At 45.6% G+C, this 15,339-nt stretch overlaps 1 protein-coding gene across 1 annotated transcript in view; it reads left to right on the top strand.

Moving 5' to 3' along the window:
• The first annotated feature begins 247 nt into the window (after positions 1-247).
• Positions 248-15,339, top strand: part of DHX30 (DEAH (Asp-Glu-Ala-His) box helicase 30) — a 19,209-nt gene continuing 4,117 nt past the window's right edge. The window contains exons 1-10 of the mRNA XM_010015353.1: positions 248-400; positions 2,715-2,825; positions 5,085-5,440; positions 6,223-6,349; positions 7,044-7,193; positions 7,973-8,125; positions 9,704-10,525; positions 11,695-11,773; positions 13,090-13,194; positions 14,280-14,455. Of these exons, the coding sequence (XP_010013655.1) occupies positions 5,247-5,440; positions 6,223-6,349; positions 7,044-7,193; positions 7,973-8,125; positions 9,704-10,525; positions 11,695-11,773; positions 13,090-13,194; positions 14,280-14,455 (1,806 nt within the window). The 5' untranslated portion in view covers positions 248-400; positions 2,715-2,825; positions 5,085-5,246. The remainder of the gene's footprint in view (positions 401-2,714; positions 2,826-5,084; positions 5,441-6,222; positions 6,350-7,043; positions 7,194-7,972; positions 8,126-9,703; positions 10,526-11,694; positions 11,774-13,089; positions 13,195-14,279; positions 14,456-15,339) is intronic.

Below are 15,339 nucleotides of genomic sequence, written 5' to 3'. Positions count from 1 at the left end.
GGGACATATGGTATTGCTGCCCATTTTGGATTTGCAGTGTCATCTTCCATTTGGAGCTCAGGAGACTTTGCACTCCTGTGTGCCGTTTTGCTGATACCTGGAGACATTTTAGGTGAACCACTTAATACCTCTGCTTACTTTTCTTCTGTAACCTCAGAGACATGAATGCTCACAGAGCTGCAGTGAAGCAGGTGTCAGAACACGTTTCTGAACAGGACTGCACAAGAATTCTAAGACATTTAGTTCCTCTGTTGTTTTTTTTCTTTTAGACTCCAGAGACTTATTAAAGGAATTTCCACAGCCTAAAAACTTGCTCAACAGCGTGATTGGACGAGCCCTGGGCATTTCTCATGCGAGGGACAAGCTGGTGTACATCCACACCAATGGGCCAAGAAAAAAGGTAATCCTGTTGTGCTGGGATGGGCAGTGGGTAGGTGTGTGGCACATGGAGTGGGAAGTGAGCCAAGAAAGCTGCTAAGTCCAGGAAGGAACTCTAGTAGAGAAAATTATAGAAGTGTTTTAGTACCAGTTGTGCGATTTTCAAACAAGAAATATTCTCACGTCTTCCTGTTCCTCTTTTTTTTTTTTTTTCCCCCCACATACTTTAGTAGGTATATATAAACACAGGTGCTGTCCTCCTTTTGTGTGTGTAAAGGTGAATTTTTTTTTTTTTTTCGTTTAAGTAGCTGGCTGGAACCAGCTTTTCTCAGCAGAGACACATATACTGCAATCAGATGTGTATTCAACTATCTTGGAAAATAAAAATTTAAATGCTCTACTTTAGACCTTAGTAGGCCTGGATTTTATTGTAGATTCTAATAAAACAAATGCCTAAGCCTACGTTATTAAGTTGCAATCAGCAGAGAAGAATTTGTTTGCAGTGAAGGGAGGCTTCTAATCCTACTTAAGGGCAAAATGAAATAACAGAATTTTTTTTTTTTTTTTTTGCTGTGTGTGTGAAATGAAGCAGAGGAGTTCCAAGCAAACAGTTTGCCAAGTGCTTTGAGCTCTCACTGGGATGCAAGAGGCCCAGATCCAAAACTGCTATAAGCTTCTGCTATAAACTGAGCAGTTCTTAACTGATGGGTGCTCTCTGTTCAAGGCCTTGCCTTCTTTTATCATACCAGCTCTCCTTCTATTGCTGAGAGCACTTTCCAGCTGAAGTTTAACTGTGACATACATTCCAGGAAAAGATTCAGTTCTGATGGATTAACATTTTCCGACAACGTTCTGTGTAAAATTTCCCTGACAGTTTTTATTACCACATCCTTTTTAAGCATCCCTGCATTTTAAGCAATACATAAGTAATAATTACTTTAGAGTTCCATTATTATTTGTGGGTTGTTTTTTCTTGCTTCTTCCTTAAGCAGTAGTGCAGTTTCCTAACTTAAATTTTGGAATACCATAACCGATGCTTCATCATTTTAGTTTGTGTAATCAGTTCACATTCTTGTTAGCGCTTAAATAGATTAACGTTGAGGATAACGTCAGATTAAAAACAACAACAACAAAAAAAGGAACTCTTGGAAAAAATGAGGATTAAATGACAAAAAAAGACCAACAGAAAACCATAACCAAAACTCAACCCAGAAAGTGTCTGGGAGTGGAAGGATGGGTGAGACAACCTGGAGAAGTCTCAGTTGGAAGCAAACAAGGTTTTTTCATGAGCACCAAGTAACTTGGCCTTTATGAGACAACTTTTTTCTCATCAGGTCTGTGCCTTTTCATGCTGAGCCCCTAGGCAAAGTACGCAGCAATTTCCTACAGCAAGATGAGATTCAGATGGCAGGCAGGCAGCCAGCCAGCTGTAGACTGTTGAAAAGTCAGGAGCCTTTTCTCTAGCCTTATAGGTGGGGTTTTCCCAGCGGACTGAAATGCCACCTTTCATCTTTGCTGCAGAAACAGGAGAGAATTCCTTAGGCATTTCCCTCCTTTGAGCCTTGTAGAAACTCAGCTACAGTATCTGCAGGGCCAGAAGTAGAACGAGTTCTTGATCTGGAGCATTTTTTTTTAAAAGGACAGGGTTCAGCTGTCAGCATTCTTTGCCTCTGCAGGTTTTTCAGCTGCTCTCATCCAACTGCACTGGTATAAGAGGAGCTCTGGTGGTACTGTTAGTTCTCTTAATAGCTTGTGTTGGCCAGTATGTACTGCAGGCTGGGTTCTCATGTGCCCAATGAGTATGGTAGCCTATGTAACTGTGGTACAATATGCTGCTGGTTAAAATTAGAGTAAAGAAGCAGTTAGGAAGATTTGCTTGCCAGTACAACTGGAAATGTGTTGGAGAGCGAATGGTGCTTCTCAGGCATGGTCTGGTGTGCTGCAGTGTACATAGGAACAGTTAACTGAATCTGAATTGTTCTTGTAATGAGCTCTTGGCATTTGATTCCTATGAGCTGCCACATTGCAGCCTGCGAAGCTCCGGCCCGGAGTATGTGGCACTGTGCCGGTAGTCAGCCTGGCTTCTGGGTCTGGCTCAGCCCTGCAGCTTCTGTGTGACTGCAGGCAACTCCTGTCCCTTTTTCAGGCTCTTCTTTCTATAAGAGTGGAATGGAGCTTCGCGTAAAAGTGACTACACAAGTGGTTTGTTTGGGATTTTTCACTTGTAGTTCTCTTCTTTGCCCAGAGTTCAGAGATATTTGAAATAGGTATGCTCCTGCTGGAGGAGAGAGATTATTCTCTGCTGTCTTGCTTTACGGCTTATATTTGCTTTTCAGAAAGTCACTCTGCATATAAAGTGGCCTAAGAATGTGGAAGTGGAAGGCTATGGGACCAAGAAGATCGATGCCGAGAGGCAGGCAGCAGCTGCAGCATGTCAGCTCTTCAAGGTGAGTTTGTGCTCCTCTTTATCTTGAACAAACAGGCCTTTGAGTGTGCAGGCCTCATCTATTTTGGTGATTTCTGACTTTTCTCTCTTTTTGCCTGTTTCCTTTCTTAATCAGCCTATCTGTTAATCAAGGGCAGAGGGTGAAGTCTTGGGCTCTCTGAATCCATTTGAGCTTAAAAGCCCACTTGCTTCATCCAGGTGTGAACTTACTAAATTATTTGAGTTCTAACCTTTGTTCCTTATGCCCTAGATTATAATCAGCTTTTATCTTAGCCTCAGTATCTGTGGCGAGTAGAGCTTCCCTTGGGTATATTTGCTGTTACCGTTTACTAACTTACACTTTGTCAGCCTACCCATGTGTGTTTGCAAGTGTAGTACTTGGAGGCTCTTGTTTTCTCTTCATGTAAGCCATAGTGTGGTGATCACATGTTCTGTTTTATGATTACTCTTTTAAACTTATGCTACCCCCCCTGCCACTATTTTATGGCTGGAAGTGGTTGATATTTGTGTACTGCCAATATCAAACAATTACAGTAGAGTTATAAATGTCACATTGAAGATTGTGTTACATAGCTGAGAATAAGATGCAATTTTGTCTTCAGCTCTGCGACTGACTGTTGTCTCTAACCTCGAGCAAGTGAGTTTGCTTTGGAGTTTCCTTTTCATGTATGTAGTAAGAACAATGATATCTTCCTACTATAGAGCTTAGAAAAGATGCTGTAGATGCTCTAACAGTAAGAGAGCTTTTTGATTTGCTCGTAGGTCAAGAAGGCTACATTAAGAAGTAGCTAGCCTTGAGAAGTTAAGAATTGTATCATGAAACTTTCTTCAGGTGGCCCCTGTTTCTAGGCTGGTTTCTTTAATTTTGTGGTGTAGTAAAACTTGTTTCACTGACTGACTTAATTCCACCTAAAGCATAGTTGGTGCTCATTCACTGGAAATACATTCTTGCTTCAGCCTCACTAGTCAGCGTGCAACAAAAGCATTGTTTCCTAATTTCTTTGAGAGCCTGCAGGTTTTCAAAGGAAAAAAATTCCTACCTACGCTTACACTATGTTTTTCCCCAGATTTTGGAAATGGCCAAACTGTACTTCAGTTTAGAACTTAAAAACCTCAGCACTCTGAAACCACAGATCCAGCATACAAAGCTTAAACTCTGGTGCTTTGCCAGCTAACCCTGTAACCTAACAGAAGACACTCATGATGGGAAGCTACAGAAATAGTTACAGATGCTTTAAATAAATAGTCATCAGTTCAAGAAAAGTGGTAGTGCCTAATCGGTGCAGAGGGTGTCTGAATGTATTGGCTTTGAGTACAGCAGCTGGCAAAGTGAATTCTTGCTGTCTTAGGCACTCCTACAGCATGAAAGAATGCAGTCTTGTCTAATACATGGCCATTGAGAGGCCTAAAGATGTAACTTCTCATTTATTGCAGTGGTCTGGTAAAACATGGTGTGTGTGGCACTTTAGGTATGTTTGGAGCTTCATGTATGGTTTAGTCCTAAATGCGGGTGGTAGGCCAGCAGTGATTAGGAACTATTCTGTTTCAACAGCCACTAGGTTAGGGAGGTCTTACTACTGCTTATACAAGTAACTTTTCTTGTAAAATGAAAAGAGATGAACCATTCCCTGAATCCTCATCTTGTGTCATCCCAGGTTATGCTTGTTTAGACTAGGTTTTCCAAAGAGAGATGCGTTTCATACTCCAAGGTAGGTTTCAAAACCTCAGTATGCTAAATATAGTTGATAGTAAAATACTGATAAATCTTGGCCCACCCTTTGTAACAAGCCACGTGATGCTAAGCAATTGTGCCCTGGGAAGTGAGGTTAGTGAACAGATTCCCTTTCTTAAGAAATAATGGGAGGAGAAAAGCTTTAATCCAGATGCTCGAACCCTGGGCAGAGATGCAAGGTATGTCTGCCCTGATAGCTACTAAGCCAAGGTAGTAAATGAGAGGCTTTGGTAGCTTGTGCACCCCTGCAGTTTCTGAAAGTCCTTTTTCTTTCCCTTTTTGTGTGGGATGTGAAGGAGTTGCTCCTGTATTTCTCTCCCTTACCAGATGTGTTTTGTTTTCATGCAGTTCATAGAATAACAGAGTAGTTTGGATTGGAATGGACCTTAAAGACCATCCAGTTCCAACCCCACTGCCCCAGGCAGGGGCACCTTCCACTAGACCAGATTGCTCCGAACTCCGTCCAACCTGGCCTTCAACACTTCCCTCTCTACTGCAGCTAACAATGATTGCATTTCTCTGTTGCAGGGTTGGGGTTTGCTGGGGCCCAGAAATGAGCTCTTCGATGCTGCAAAGTACCGTCTCCTTGCTGACCAGCTTGGCTGTCCCGATGAGAGGTGGTGCTCAGAGGGCAAGTGGCGTTCCAAGTCTGGACCATCTCTTGCCGACTTGTCAACCTGCTGGCGACGGATGGAACCAGATGATTCCATCCAGCCCATGGAACAGGGCAGGATGCCTAAAGCAATGAGAAGAGAAGAGCTGGAGGAAGGGGAGCTAGAGGAAGGGGAACTGGAGGAAGGAGAGCTGGAAGAAGAAGCAATCGATGTTTCTGATTATCTACCTATGGCACATCCAGATGCTCGAACCCCGGGCAGAGATGCAAGGTATGTCTGCCCTGATAGCTCCTAAGCCAAGGTAGTAAATGAGAGGCTTTGGTAGCTTGTGCACCCCTGCAGTTCAACATAGTTGAGCTGCAGCTTCCCACGTTGCTGATGAGGTCTGTAGAGGGGCTGAATACTGGCTGCTGCACCATTCCTATGCGAGCAGTAGCAGGGCAGTCTGTTCTCATGCCTGGCATCCTCACAAGGGGATGTGCAGGCTGCTTCTCTGGGGTCTTACCCTTTGAGTAGACTACTGCCTACTTACTACCTGCCTGCCTGACACTTCTGGGCCTAAAATGATTTCCATTCCCAGAAATTGTGCACTTAGACCTTTTTTGACCACCCTGGTTTTGAGGGCAGTATTAAATCTGCTCCTTTTCATCACTGTGGTTGCTTGCTTGTCTTCATATTTTATGAGCACAAATTTTGGATTTTTAATAGTCAACAGGAGTAAGATCCCTAAGGACTTGATGGTAGGGGTTGGTTTTAGAGACACTCTGTATTCAGAATTATTTATTAAAGCTGTTAAAAGCTGTTGATGCTGTCTGGTTTGCAGCGTTAGTGTAGAGGTTTGATTGCTTTTTAGTAGGTAGCATTGCTGGGCTGGGTGATTGTTCCATGACTGACAGATTTTAGTAGCAATATACAGCTTGACTTTTCACATGACCAAAACTTATCTGTGCCTTTACTACTTAGTTTCAGGACCTCAGTAGGAGACTTAAAGTGAGGTAGGCCTGAGCACAGAGCAGGTATTTGTATATCAACTGTTCTCATCTTCTGTCTAGCCGAGGAGGGAGTTCCATTGAAATGACAGATGACAACACTGCCATCCGTGCCCTGACGCAGTTCCCACTTCCCAAAAATCTCCTTGCCCAAGTGATTCAGATTGCAACCTCTTCCTCCACAGTCAAGGTAAGGTGCTGTTTGACTTCTGTCAGGGATGAAGCTCAAAGACTCCAACCGGAGTCTCTTTGGATGCTTTTGGGGGGCAGTTTAGAACTGGGGAGAAAAGGGAAATCAAAAATAGATTTAGAAAAATAAGCCTCAAGAGCAAGGAAAAGACTTTGTGGTGAGAATTGGGGGAACATTTTAATAGAAACATGAGGACTGTTGTTACCTGAGGCCAGGGCAATAGAGGAGTGGCTGTCTGAATGAAAGAGAATATTTTTGAAGGTGATAGGTTTGCATTTCCCCATGTATCTGCAAAAAACACAAGTTTGGTTACTTAGAGCAATGCGTAATTTCTGTGCTGATGGAATCTTTCCACAACTCAATTCTTGCCAGTATCCAGTGATCACCTCCTTTCCAGACCTCATGTGCTTAGCAAACAGTAGCTGTGCTCCACCCCATAGGCTTTCAGTGATGTTCTCCACACAGCTGCCTGCTCTCACTTCTGTGTAGCCAGTGCCTTGTGAGCTGAGGGGTTCAATTGGGTGCAGTAAGCCTGTTCTACTGAACTGTTAAAAAAAATAATCAAAGCAAACAAAGAAAAAACCCCAACAAACTAAGCTCTGCCCAAAAATATTGGGGTGTATTTGGAAATGCCTGCCTAGTTAAGAAGGCCCTTAACAGCTCCCCAAATCTGTGTTCTTGATGTGTCTCTCAGGAATACATGCAGTTCCGTACAGTAGGCACCAAGACCAAGATCTGCAAGCTCACGCTCCGCTGGCCCTGTCCCATGACTTTTGCTGCCAAGGGCCGTCGCAAGGTGGAGGCAGAAAACAAAGCAGCAGCACTGGCCTGTCAGAAGCTGAAGGTAAGTGCATATAGCTCCTACATCCTATGGTCTGTGAGTAGAGCAGACCGTCCAACTGGTCTGTAAGTAGAGGCTCCTTGCATCTGACTTCCATTTTCTAGCCTAATGGGGTGATGCCTGAAACTTTCCGATCCTTGGCTTCTTGTTTAATAAACATGGATTTCCAAATATTAGGATTCAGGGCATGCTGCTGTTGTACCCATTCAGTGTCTGACCTGTGAAGGCTGTTACGCTTGTTTTGAGCCCTCAACAGAAAGTGATGTGTAGGGATCACCTGGAAGTGTTAACTTGTTCTCATTGCTTCCTTGCTGCTGTCTGTTGAGTCAGACTATCTTCTCATTCTTGTAGGTAGACTAATCCAAACATTTTGCTGCAGACTCTAGAGTCAGCAGAGGGGAAGACCAAGAAAATGGTGTAGGACTTACTTTTGAATTGGCACAACGTACCAGAACCGTACCAAGAGAGTTAACAGCCCTTGCAAGAGGGTTTTGTCGGATACAGTTGTGACTGCTGTTTCTTTGGTGGGTCTGTTTAAGACCTTTGTTTAAGCATTGTGTGGGGAGCAGGTACCAGTTGGCTCCACTGTGTCTGTTTCGCTGGGGAGTTGAGATGAGATCATATTTTGTTTCTTGCTATGGCTAAAGCAGGAAGTGATGGGTTTGGGATATAGGGTAAGGAGTGAGCTTATTTAAACATGTAGGACCCACATGCTCTATATACCGTCACTTTGTATGCAGCAGTCTTGTACCTGACAGCGTTGTCTGCCTCCTCCTTTTCAGAGCCTTGGCTTGGTGGACAAGAACAACAACCCTCTCAGCCATGCTATGTACAACATGACTTCACTGCGGGAGCTTGGTGAGAACCAGCGGAAACCCTGCCACATCAAAGTCCCTGAGGCAACCCTGCGCAAGATTGAGAACTATCTGAATCACGTAAGGCCTGCTCAGCTATCTGAGGATCACGTTTGGCTGATCCTGTTTAACTTCAGGAATTGCATGTGGTTGAAAGCTTCACGTCAGAGCATTGAGGGAATTCATGGCTTGATAGATGGCCACAAAACCTTATCAGTCTCTGCTGACCATTGGGGAAGGGAGGCCCATTCTGGGCAGTGGGCCTTCTCTATTGCATCTGTGATGTTTGACAGCGTTATTTAGCTTTTGGATCGTTACAGAGTGCAGTTTTGGTCTCCTTTGTAGGCTTATGAATGCTGCCTTGTGCCAGTATTGGTTCCATTAAACTCCTTTGTTGTGCCTTGTAGCTTTACAAGGACCAGGTACTGATACTAGCATATTCCCCTTGAGAGCATCTCTCACAGTGTTGTACATTAGTGGTGGGTGTGGGTGTAGGTCCCCAGGCAGCTGGTGGTGCTTCCACCCAGGAGATCCCTCTTCCTGGTGGACCAGTGGTGAACAGACACCCTAGGAGCTGAAGCAGTGCCAAGACATGGTTCCTAGGGAGCATTCATTGTCAAAGCAGGAGTTGGTGCTAAGGTAAGATGCAGTTGATCATAGCTCAGGTGCAAATGCATGGAGCTTATTGAAGTCATGGACAATATTGCTGGTGTTTGGAAGTTGGCAAGTCACTGATGTGGTACTCTTGGGCGTGAACAGTAAAGATCTTGGGTGATCTTTACAGTATCTTACAGATGCTGTAAAGTAAACAAAGCAGTAGTGAATGTCCTTTCTAGGACATTCACTAAAGGTCATCCACTAAAAGCCAAGACTCTGATGAAGACAGCAGCTGCTTCTGAATGACCTGCTGTAAGTGACTGAACTAAGGGTGAAAAATGTTGGAAAACCAGCAGCATTTTGAAGGAGGTCAGTCTGTCTGCCATGCTTACGTGAATGTGAGCTGTCACACCGTGCGTGGAAGGGAGGGCTCTGTGACTCTGAGTAAGGCTGAATCCAAAAGTACTCATTTGTAGCTGAACTTTTAATCCTGCAAACACGTGGGCCAATGCTTTGATTTGTGTTCTTGACAATTTGTGACCTATTGTTGCTCCTTTTTGTTCTTCCTGTGGGATGTGGGCCTTGTGTTTTTTCTTTTGCCAAGATAGAATATTTGTGGCTTAGCTGAACGCTTACGTTTTGTTCAAGTTACGTGTCTGGGCTTCCTGAGGGAGAGAAGGGTGGTGGTGTAACTTGATAGTTTCCAAAAGTTGTCTTTGAGGGACCACTGAGTCACTTGCTTGCAGTGTAGCCACTGGCTTGGAAAGCTTAAGTTACTGTTTTGTGCATGTCAGTTCAGGCATCAACACTAATACCCCTCTTAAAATAGGGGATGTGATGAGGAAAATGCAGGGAACTGCTCAAGATAATTCTCACTTTAAATAACTTCAATTCAGAATGTAAGTGGCTGAGTTACCTAAAATCTGACGAGACTTTAGCAAAGCTTCATGATCACTGCAAAGCCAGTCTGGCTGAGTCTGTTCCAGGCACTTGTTCCTTTTGGTTCTTCTCAGGACCAGTACTAATCTTTTTGTCGCTGACAACTTTCGCTGTCTCTCCCAGTATCCAGTGGACATCAGGGAATCCAGGCCCCGGATTGCAGATGACATGATGAATCTGAGCAAGGAATCTGGTGCCATAAGTGACGCAATCACAGGGAAGACATACATACCCATGTTGGAAGCAGAAGAAGTACGCCTTAGCCAGAATCTCCTGGCCCTCTGGAAAAGGAGAGGATCCTCGTGGCAGGAGAGCCACCCGCTGCCAGTAGATCCTCACAAGGACACCATCCTGTCGGCTATTGAGCAGAACCCTGTTGTGGTAATAGCAGGAGATACAGGCTGTGGGAAAACCACCAGGATCCCTCAGCTTCTGCTGGAACACTACATCCTGGAGGGACGTGGTGCCCGCTGCAACGTAGTGATCACTCAGCCAAGGAGGATCAGTGCCATCTCAGTTGCCCAGCGTGTGGCACAAGAGTTGGGTCCCAATATGAGGAAGAATGTGGGCTATCAGGTGCGACTGGAGAGCAAGCCACCTGCCAGGGGAGGAGCTCTTCTTTTCTGCACCGTGGGCATCCTGCTGCGGAAGCTGCAGGGGAACCCCAGCCTGGAGGGTGTCAGCCATGTTGTAGTCGATGAGGTCCACGAGCGAGATGTCAACACCGATTTCCTGCTCATCCTGCTAAAGGGCATCCAGAAGCTCAACCCTGACCTGCGCCTGGTCTTAATGAGTGCCACAGGAGACAATCAACGTTTCTCACATTATTTTGGGGATTGCCCTGTGGTCAAGGTGCCGGGTTTCATGTACCCAGTGAAGGAATACTATTTGGAGGAGATCTTGGCCAAGCTGGGCCGGCACCGACACCGGCACTATGAGATCAAGGTGGGTGAGTGGGTTAAGCTGTTTCCCTTGGGTGAGGCACCAACTTCTGGCATGTCAGCAGGGGAGGGTTTGGGCTTGGAACTGCTCCCTCTTCCCTGCGGTTGTTGGATAGTGTTTGTTGAGCTTTAATTCCACATCAACCCTCATAAGGTAAAGTCAGCTTAGTAGAATCCCAGAGTATTTTGATTAGATTATGGATAAAGATGACTTCAGATTTGGGCCTAAGTTACTCTTGTCCCTCTTTAATGAGAAGATTGTTCATGCTTGAGTAAGCTAACAGCTTATTGTACTTCCTTATGTATATACATAGATGCAGTTTTTGAATGTTTGCATGCTCTGTGCAAGCCTGGTCCAAGACTTCCCAGCAGTCTGTTACCTAAGTGCTCACCAACCTGTATGACTGAATTCCCTGACTGCAGCTAGTCTTACTGTTCCTCTGGAAAATGCCCTCCAGATGCATACTCTTTGCTGTGGGTAATCTCACTTCAGCTGTGGGTCATGGAGTCACAGAATCATTGAGGTTGGCAGTGCCCTCTAGACTTTATCTAGTCCAGCCTGATGGACTAGAAGCTGTCAGCCCATTTCTGCAGCCAGTAGCAGTCCTTCCCTGTGGATGAGCAACCATCTGGTAGATCAGCCACTTTTCCCAGTTTTGTCTCCTCAGCAAACTTGCCAAGGGTGTCCCATTGCCTTCAGGGCAATCTTTCTGTTGTGGCTGGTATTTTTTACCTGTGCTCTTTAAGCTGGCCTAATAGGTGTGTTCCACATTACTGAGGGATTTAAAAGCTGCTGCTCTGTGCCTGGTGGCTTTGAAGTCCCAGGTACATATGGCACAGTTTTGTCCCCCAGAATTTCATGTTCATTTTTTTACTTATTAGGTACTGTTCAGTAGAGGTACACAAATCTTGGTTAGCTTCCAAGTCTGAAGAAGGGAGAGCGACTGTATATTCTCACTGCACAGCAGATAAAACTGGCAGCAGTTGTGACCAGCGCAGGTTCCAGATGGAGCCAAAACCAGGCTCCTGAGGTTCCTGGCTCCTAGTCTTGGGCAAACTGTCCAAGTACAGGCATTTGTTCTCTCCAGAAGATGCTCTGGGAAGCTGTGTGCCTTTCTGCTCTCTGCTAGATTGCTGCTTATTTATCTGCATGTGTCATCCTATTTTATCCAGCAATCTGATGATGAATGTGTCCTTGATCTTGATCTCATCACTGACCTAGTACTCCAGATTGATGCCCATGGAGAACCAGGTAGGTTCTGCCTTGCCTGCTTGCTCTTTCCTTTCGTGTGTGTGTGGGAGGAGTGAACCTGCAGAGCCCAGACCCTTCATAGAGAGAACATGATGCTGAGCTGACTTCTGCAAGGCCACCTTGAATTCCTGTTGAACTGAGTAGTTTCAAGCAGTGTGGCATGAGCTGATCCCGAGTCAGGCTAAGACAACATCTGGGTCCCCAGTGCTAGTGTCCCAAGATGCAGCTGTTCTGGGAGGATGGGGGAAGAAGGGCAAGACTTGTCTGTGCTCCAGCATTTGCAACCTTGTGCTGTGCAATTTAGTTATTTTTTCTGTATTGGAGACCCATCCCTGTTAAACATCTTTGTCTGGGAGGTTTTTGTGAAGAAGGCAGGATGACTGTCGGATGAGTTCTAAGAGTTTTAAGTATTTCAAAGGCAGTAGATATTGCCTCTCAAACTACCTATGGCTTGGTTCCTTTCTGGCTGTAAAACCTTGTCCTGATGAGCTCACAGAAGTAGATACAGCATAGCAAGTATGAAGTCTAGACAAATGTTCCCCTGGGTCTCATTTCGTATGATGTCTGGATCTGTCATCATAGGATCAACTAGGTTGGAAAAGATCTTTTAAGGTCATGAAGTCCAGCCGTTACCCTAAGACTGCCAAGTCCACCACTAATCATGTCACTGAGGGCTTCATCTACATGTTTTTTGAGCATTGCCAGAGGCAGTGATTCCAGCATGACCCTTTTGGTGAAGAGATGTTTCCCAATATCCAATCTAAACCTCCCCTGGTGCAGCTCGAGGCCATTACCTCTTGTCCTACTTTCAGGTAGTTGTAGAGAGGAATAAGGTCCCCATTGAGCCTTCTCCAGATTAAACAACCCCAGTTCCCTCAGCTGTTCCTCGTAAGACTTGTGCTCCAGGCCCTTCACCAGCTTCTTTGCTCTCTGGATCTGCTCCAGCACCTCAGTGTCTCTTTTGTAGTGAGTGGCCCAGAATTGAACAGAGTATTCGAAGTGTGGCCTCTCCAGTGCTGACTACAAGGGGATTATTAATTCCCTAGTGCTGCTGGCCATACTATTTCTGATACAGGTCAGGATGCTGTCATTTGTTCACAGTAAGGATAATGCAAGTTTCCTTAGAGATCAGCTGGTAGGAAGCATCACAGACCAGGGCCCTGCTTTTCTTTGGGTTTCTTGGGCTAAAGATTGCTGTGGACTTGGGCAAATAGTGGGTGTCTCTTTTGTGCAGCAGAAGCTGTTTCTTTGTCTTCAGCTGGGGAAGAGCACTTGGATTTCTAGGTTGCTTGTTCTTAGCTCTTGCTCTGTTTCAGGTGGGATCCTCTGCTTCCTCCCTGGCTGGCAGGAAATCAAAGGAGTGCAGCAGCGCCTGCTCGAGATGCTCGGGTCTCAGAACAGCCGGTACCTTGTCTTACCAGGTGAGATGGCAGGGCCAGACCTTTCTTCTCCAGGATTCAGAATAGATAGGCCAGTTGACTTGACGAGCCCCTTCAGTTGTTGTACTCTGCTGCACAGTGAGCTTGTATGCTCTTATGTATGTACCTGTTGTGTAATTGTGCATGTCAAGCACAAGTAACTGCTCCCAGCAGAGGCCATCCAAACCTGTATGTGATCAAAGAAACCAGCTTCCTGTTTGCCACCAGCAATTCAGAATTAGGCAAGGAGGAAACTGCCAAATTCTGCCTTGCTGTAGCTGCATGCTGAGCCTACAAAGATTATCAAGACCTGTTCTGTGGGATGGAGATGTACTCTGTAGGTCAACTTAGGTTAGTGAATTTAATATTCATTATCCCAGGAGGAAAATTTTAAAACAAAAGGCAATATTGCTCTGCAAGGCTGTAAGAATTTGGGGGTTGGTTTCTTTGGGTTTTGTCCTCCCTCTTCAATGTCAAATGAGGCCAACCAGGAGCACAACTTTGAGCAGCTCAGTTGCTAATAAATGCAGGTGTTCTTTATTGAAAACTGCCTTGCTGTCTCTGTGGCTGCTGGGAATTTCACCGCATTACTGCTTTGTAATAGGGCAAATATGTGATGTAGGATAGTTACAGGCCCTTGCTGATAACCATTCTTGGCCACGTGAAACCAAATGATTATAGGACACCCCACTCCCTTGCCCACTAGGTCTTTTGAAAAGGGAGAGCTGTGGAACTGGACTGTGGGAGGGAGCAGGCCTTCTGCATGGGGCCCAGGGATGTTCTGGTGGTTCTGTTGGCCTCTCTTGGATGGGAGATGATTGTGGCTCCTGCTAATGTTGAGCCATAGTTTGAAGCAACTGAAATGGAGCTTTCCCAAATGATATGTGCCAGATTTTTCCTGGGGTCTGGCTGGCAGGAAACTGCTGACAATGAATGCTTAGAAGTGGTGTCCTCATTTTTATCCCCCATTTCTGGAAGCAGGAGGTGATGGTACAAGAAGGCAGAGATTCTCAGCCCTTGCTTTTACCTTGGCCTTGTACTGCAAAGTAGCACAGCTGAGCAGGACTGACTCTAATTTTACTTCCTAGTGCACTCCAACATCCCCATGATGGACCAGCAAAACATCTTCCAGAGGCCTCCACCTGGCGTCAGGAAGATTGTCCTGGCTACCAACATCGCTGAGACCTCCATCACCATCAATGACATTGTCCATGTGGTGGACAGTGGCACGCACAAGGAGGAACGCTATGATCTAAAGACCAAGGTACTGCTGCTTTCTTGCTTCTGGGATGTACTGGAGCTAGTGGCTGTTTTCAGAGCAACTTTTGAGATGCCATTAATGGGATGATAGAGCCACTTCCCATTAGGAACCTAGAGCACTAGTGCTGTGTCCCTGTTTGGGGACAGAATGTCTGACTCGTCATTCAGAGAGTGTTTGCCTTTACCAAGCTCCCTGCCAGGCTCCCCATTGACTTCTGCTGAGCAGGCAGAAGTCTGGTGTCTTCAAAGAAATTGAAGGCAAATCTTGCACCCTTCCAATCTCACTGTTACACTATAGCTTTTCCATTTGCATTCTGCCTTTTTCTATGATTTCATTATAAACCTCTCTCTAGCCAAAGCAAGGCAGCTCTGACCTATTCAGGTGCTGCTCTTGTTTGAAGCTGTCTTGACCCCTGTGCCTTAGCTTGTTAGTCAGTATTAACAGGGAGAGTATGCTGCTCTCAGACTGTGTTTCTGGTGGTGCTGAGCCCTGCATTCTGGCTCTACACTGCTGCCCTTCCCTTCCCCATGCTAGAACATCTTCAGACAGAGCCGGGTGGCAGTTCACGCCTTGGAACAGTTCTAGTTTAAACCCAACCCTTTTATATACGTCCACTTTTAACATAGTTCATTGCGGCCCCCTCCGTGCCTGTGCTGCAGGCAGCAGGACTAGTGTGCAGGGACTGTGCTTTGCAGGGTAGTCCTCTGTGAGGAGCCTTTGGTGAGCTCTGTGATGGGATGTGGAGCGAAGGCAGGTGTCCAGCAGGTGGCATCAGGGTCTCATTCATGCACTGAGCAGCTCAGGCCTTCACACTCCTGCCTGCTAGAGAATCTGAGGCGTGCAGGCTGGATGGAAAGCTGCATTTAAAGAGGACAGAGAGCCATGAG

This window comes from Nestor notabilis, unplaced genomic scaffold (assembly GCF_000696875.1).
Source record: "Nestor notabilis isolate BGI_N333 unplaced genomic scaffold, ASM69687v1 scaffold8820, whole genome shotgun sequence".
Taxonomy (NCBI): domain Eukaryota; kingdom Metazoa; phylum Chordata; class Aves; order Psittaciformes; family Psittacidae; genus Nestor; species Nestor notabilis.
The sequence above is the reverse complement of the archived record's forward strand: the minus strand, read 5'-3'. Positions and strand labels throughout refer to the sequence as shown.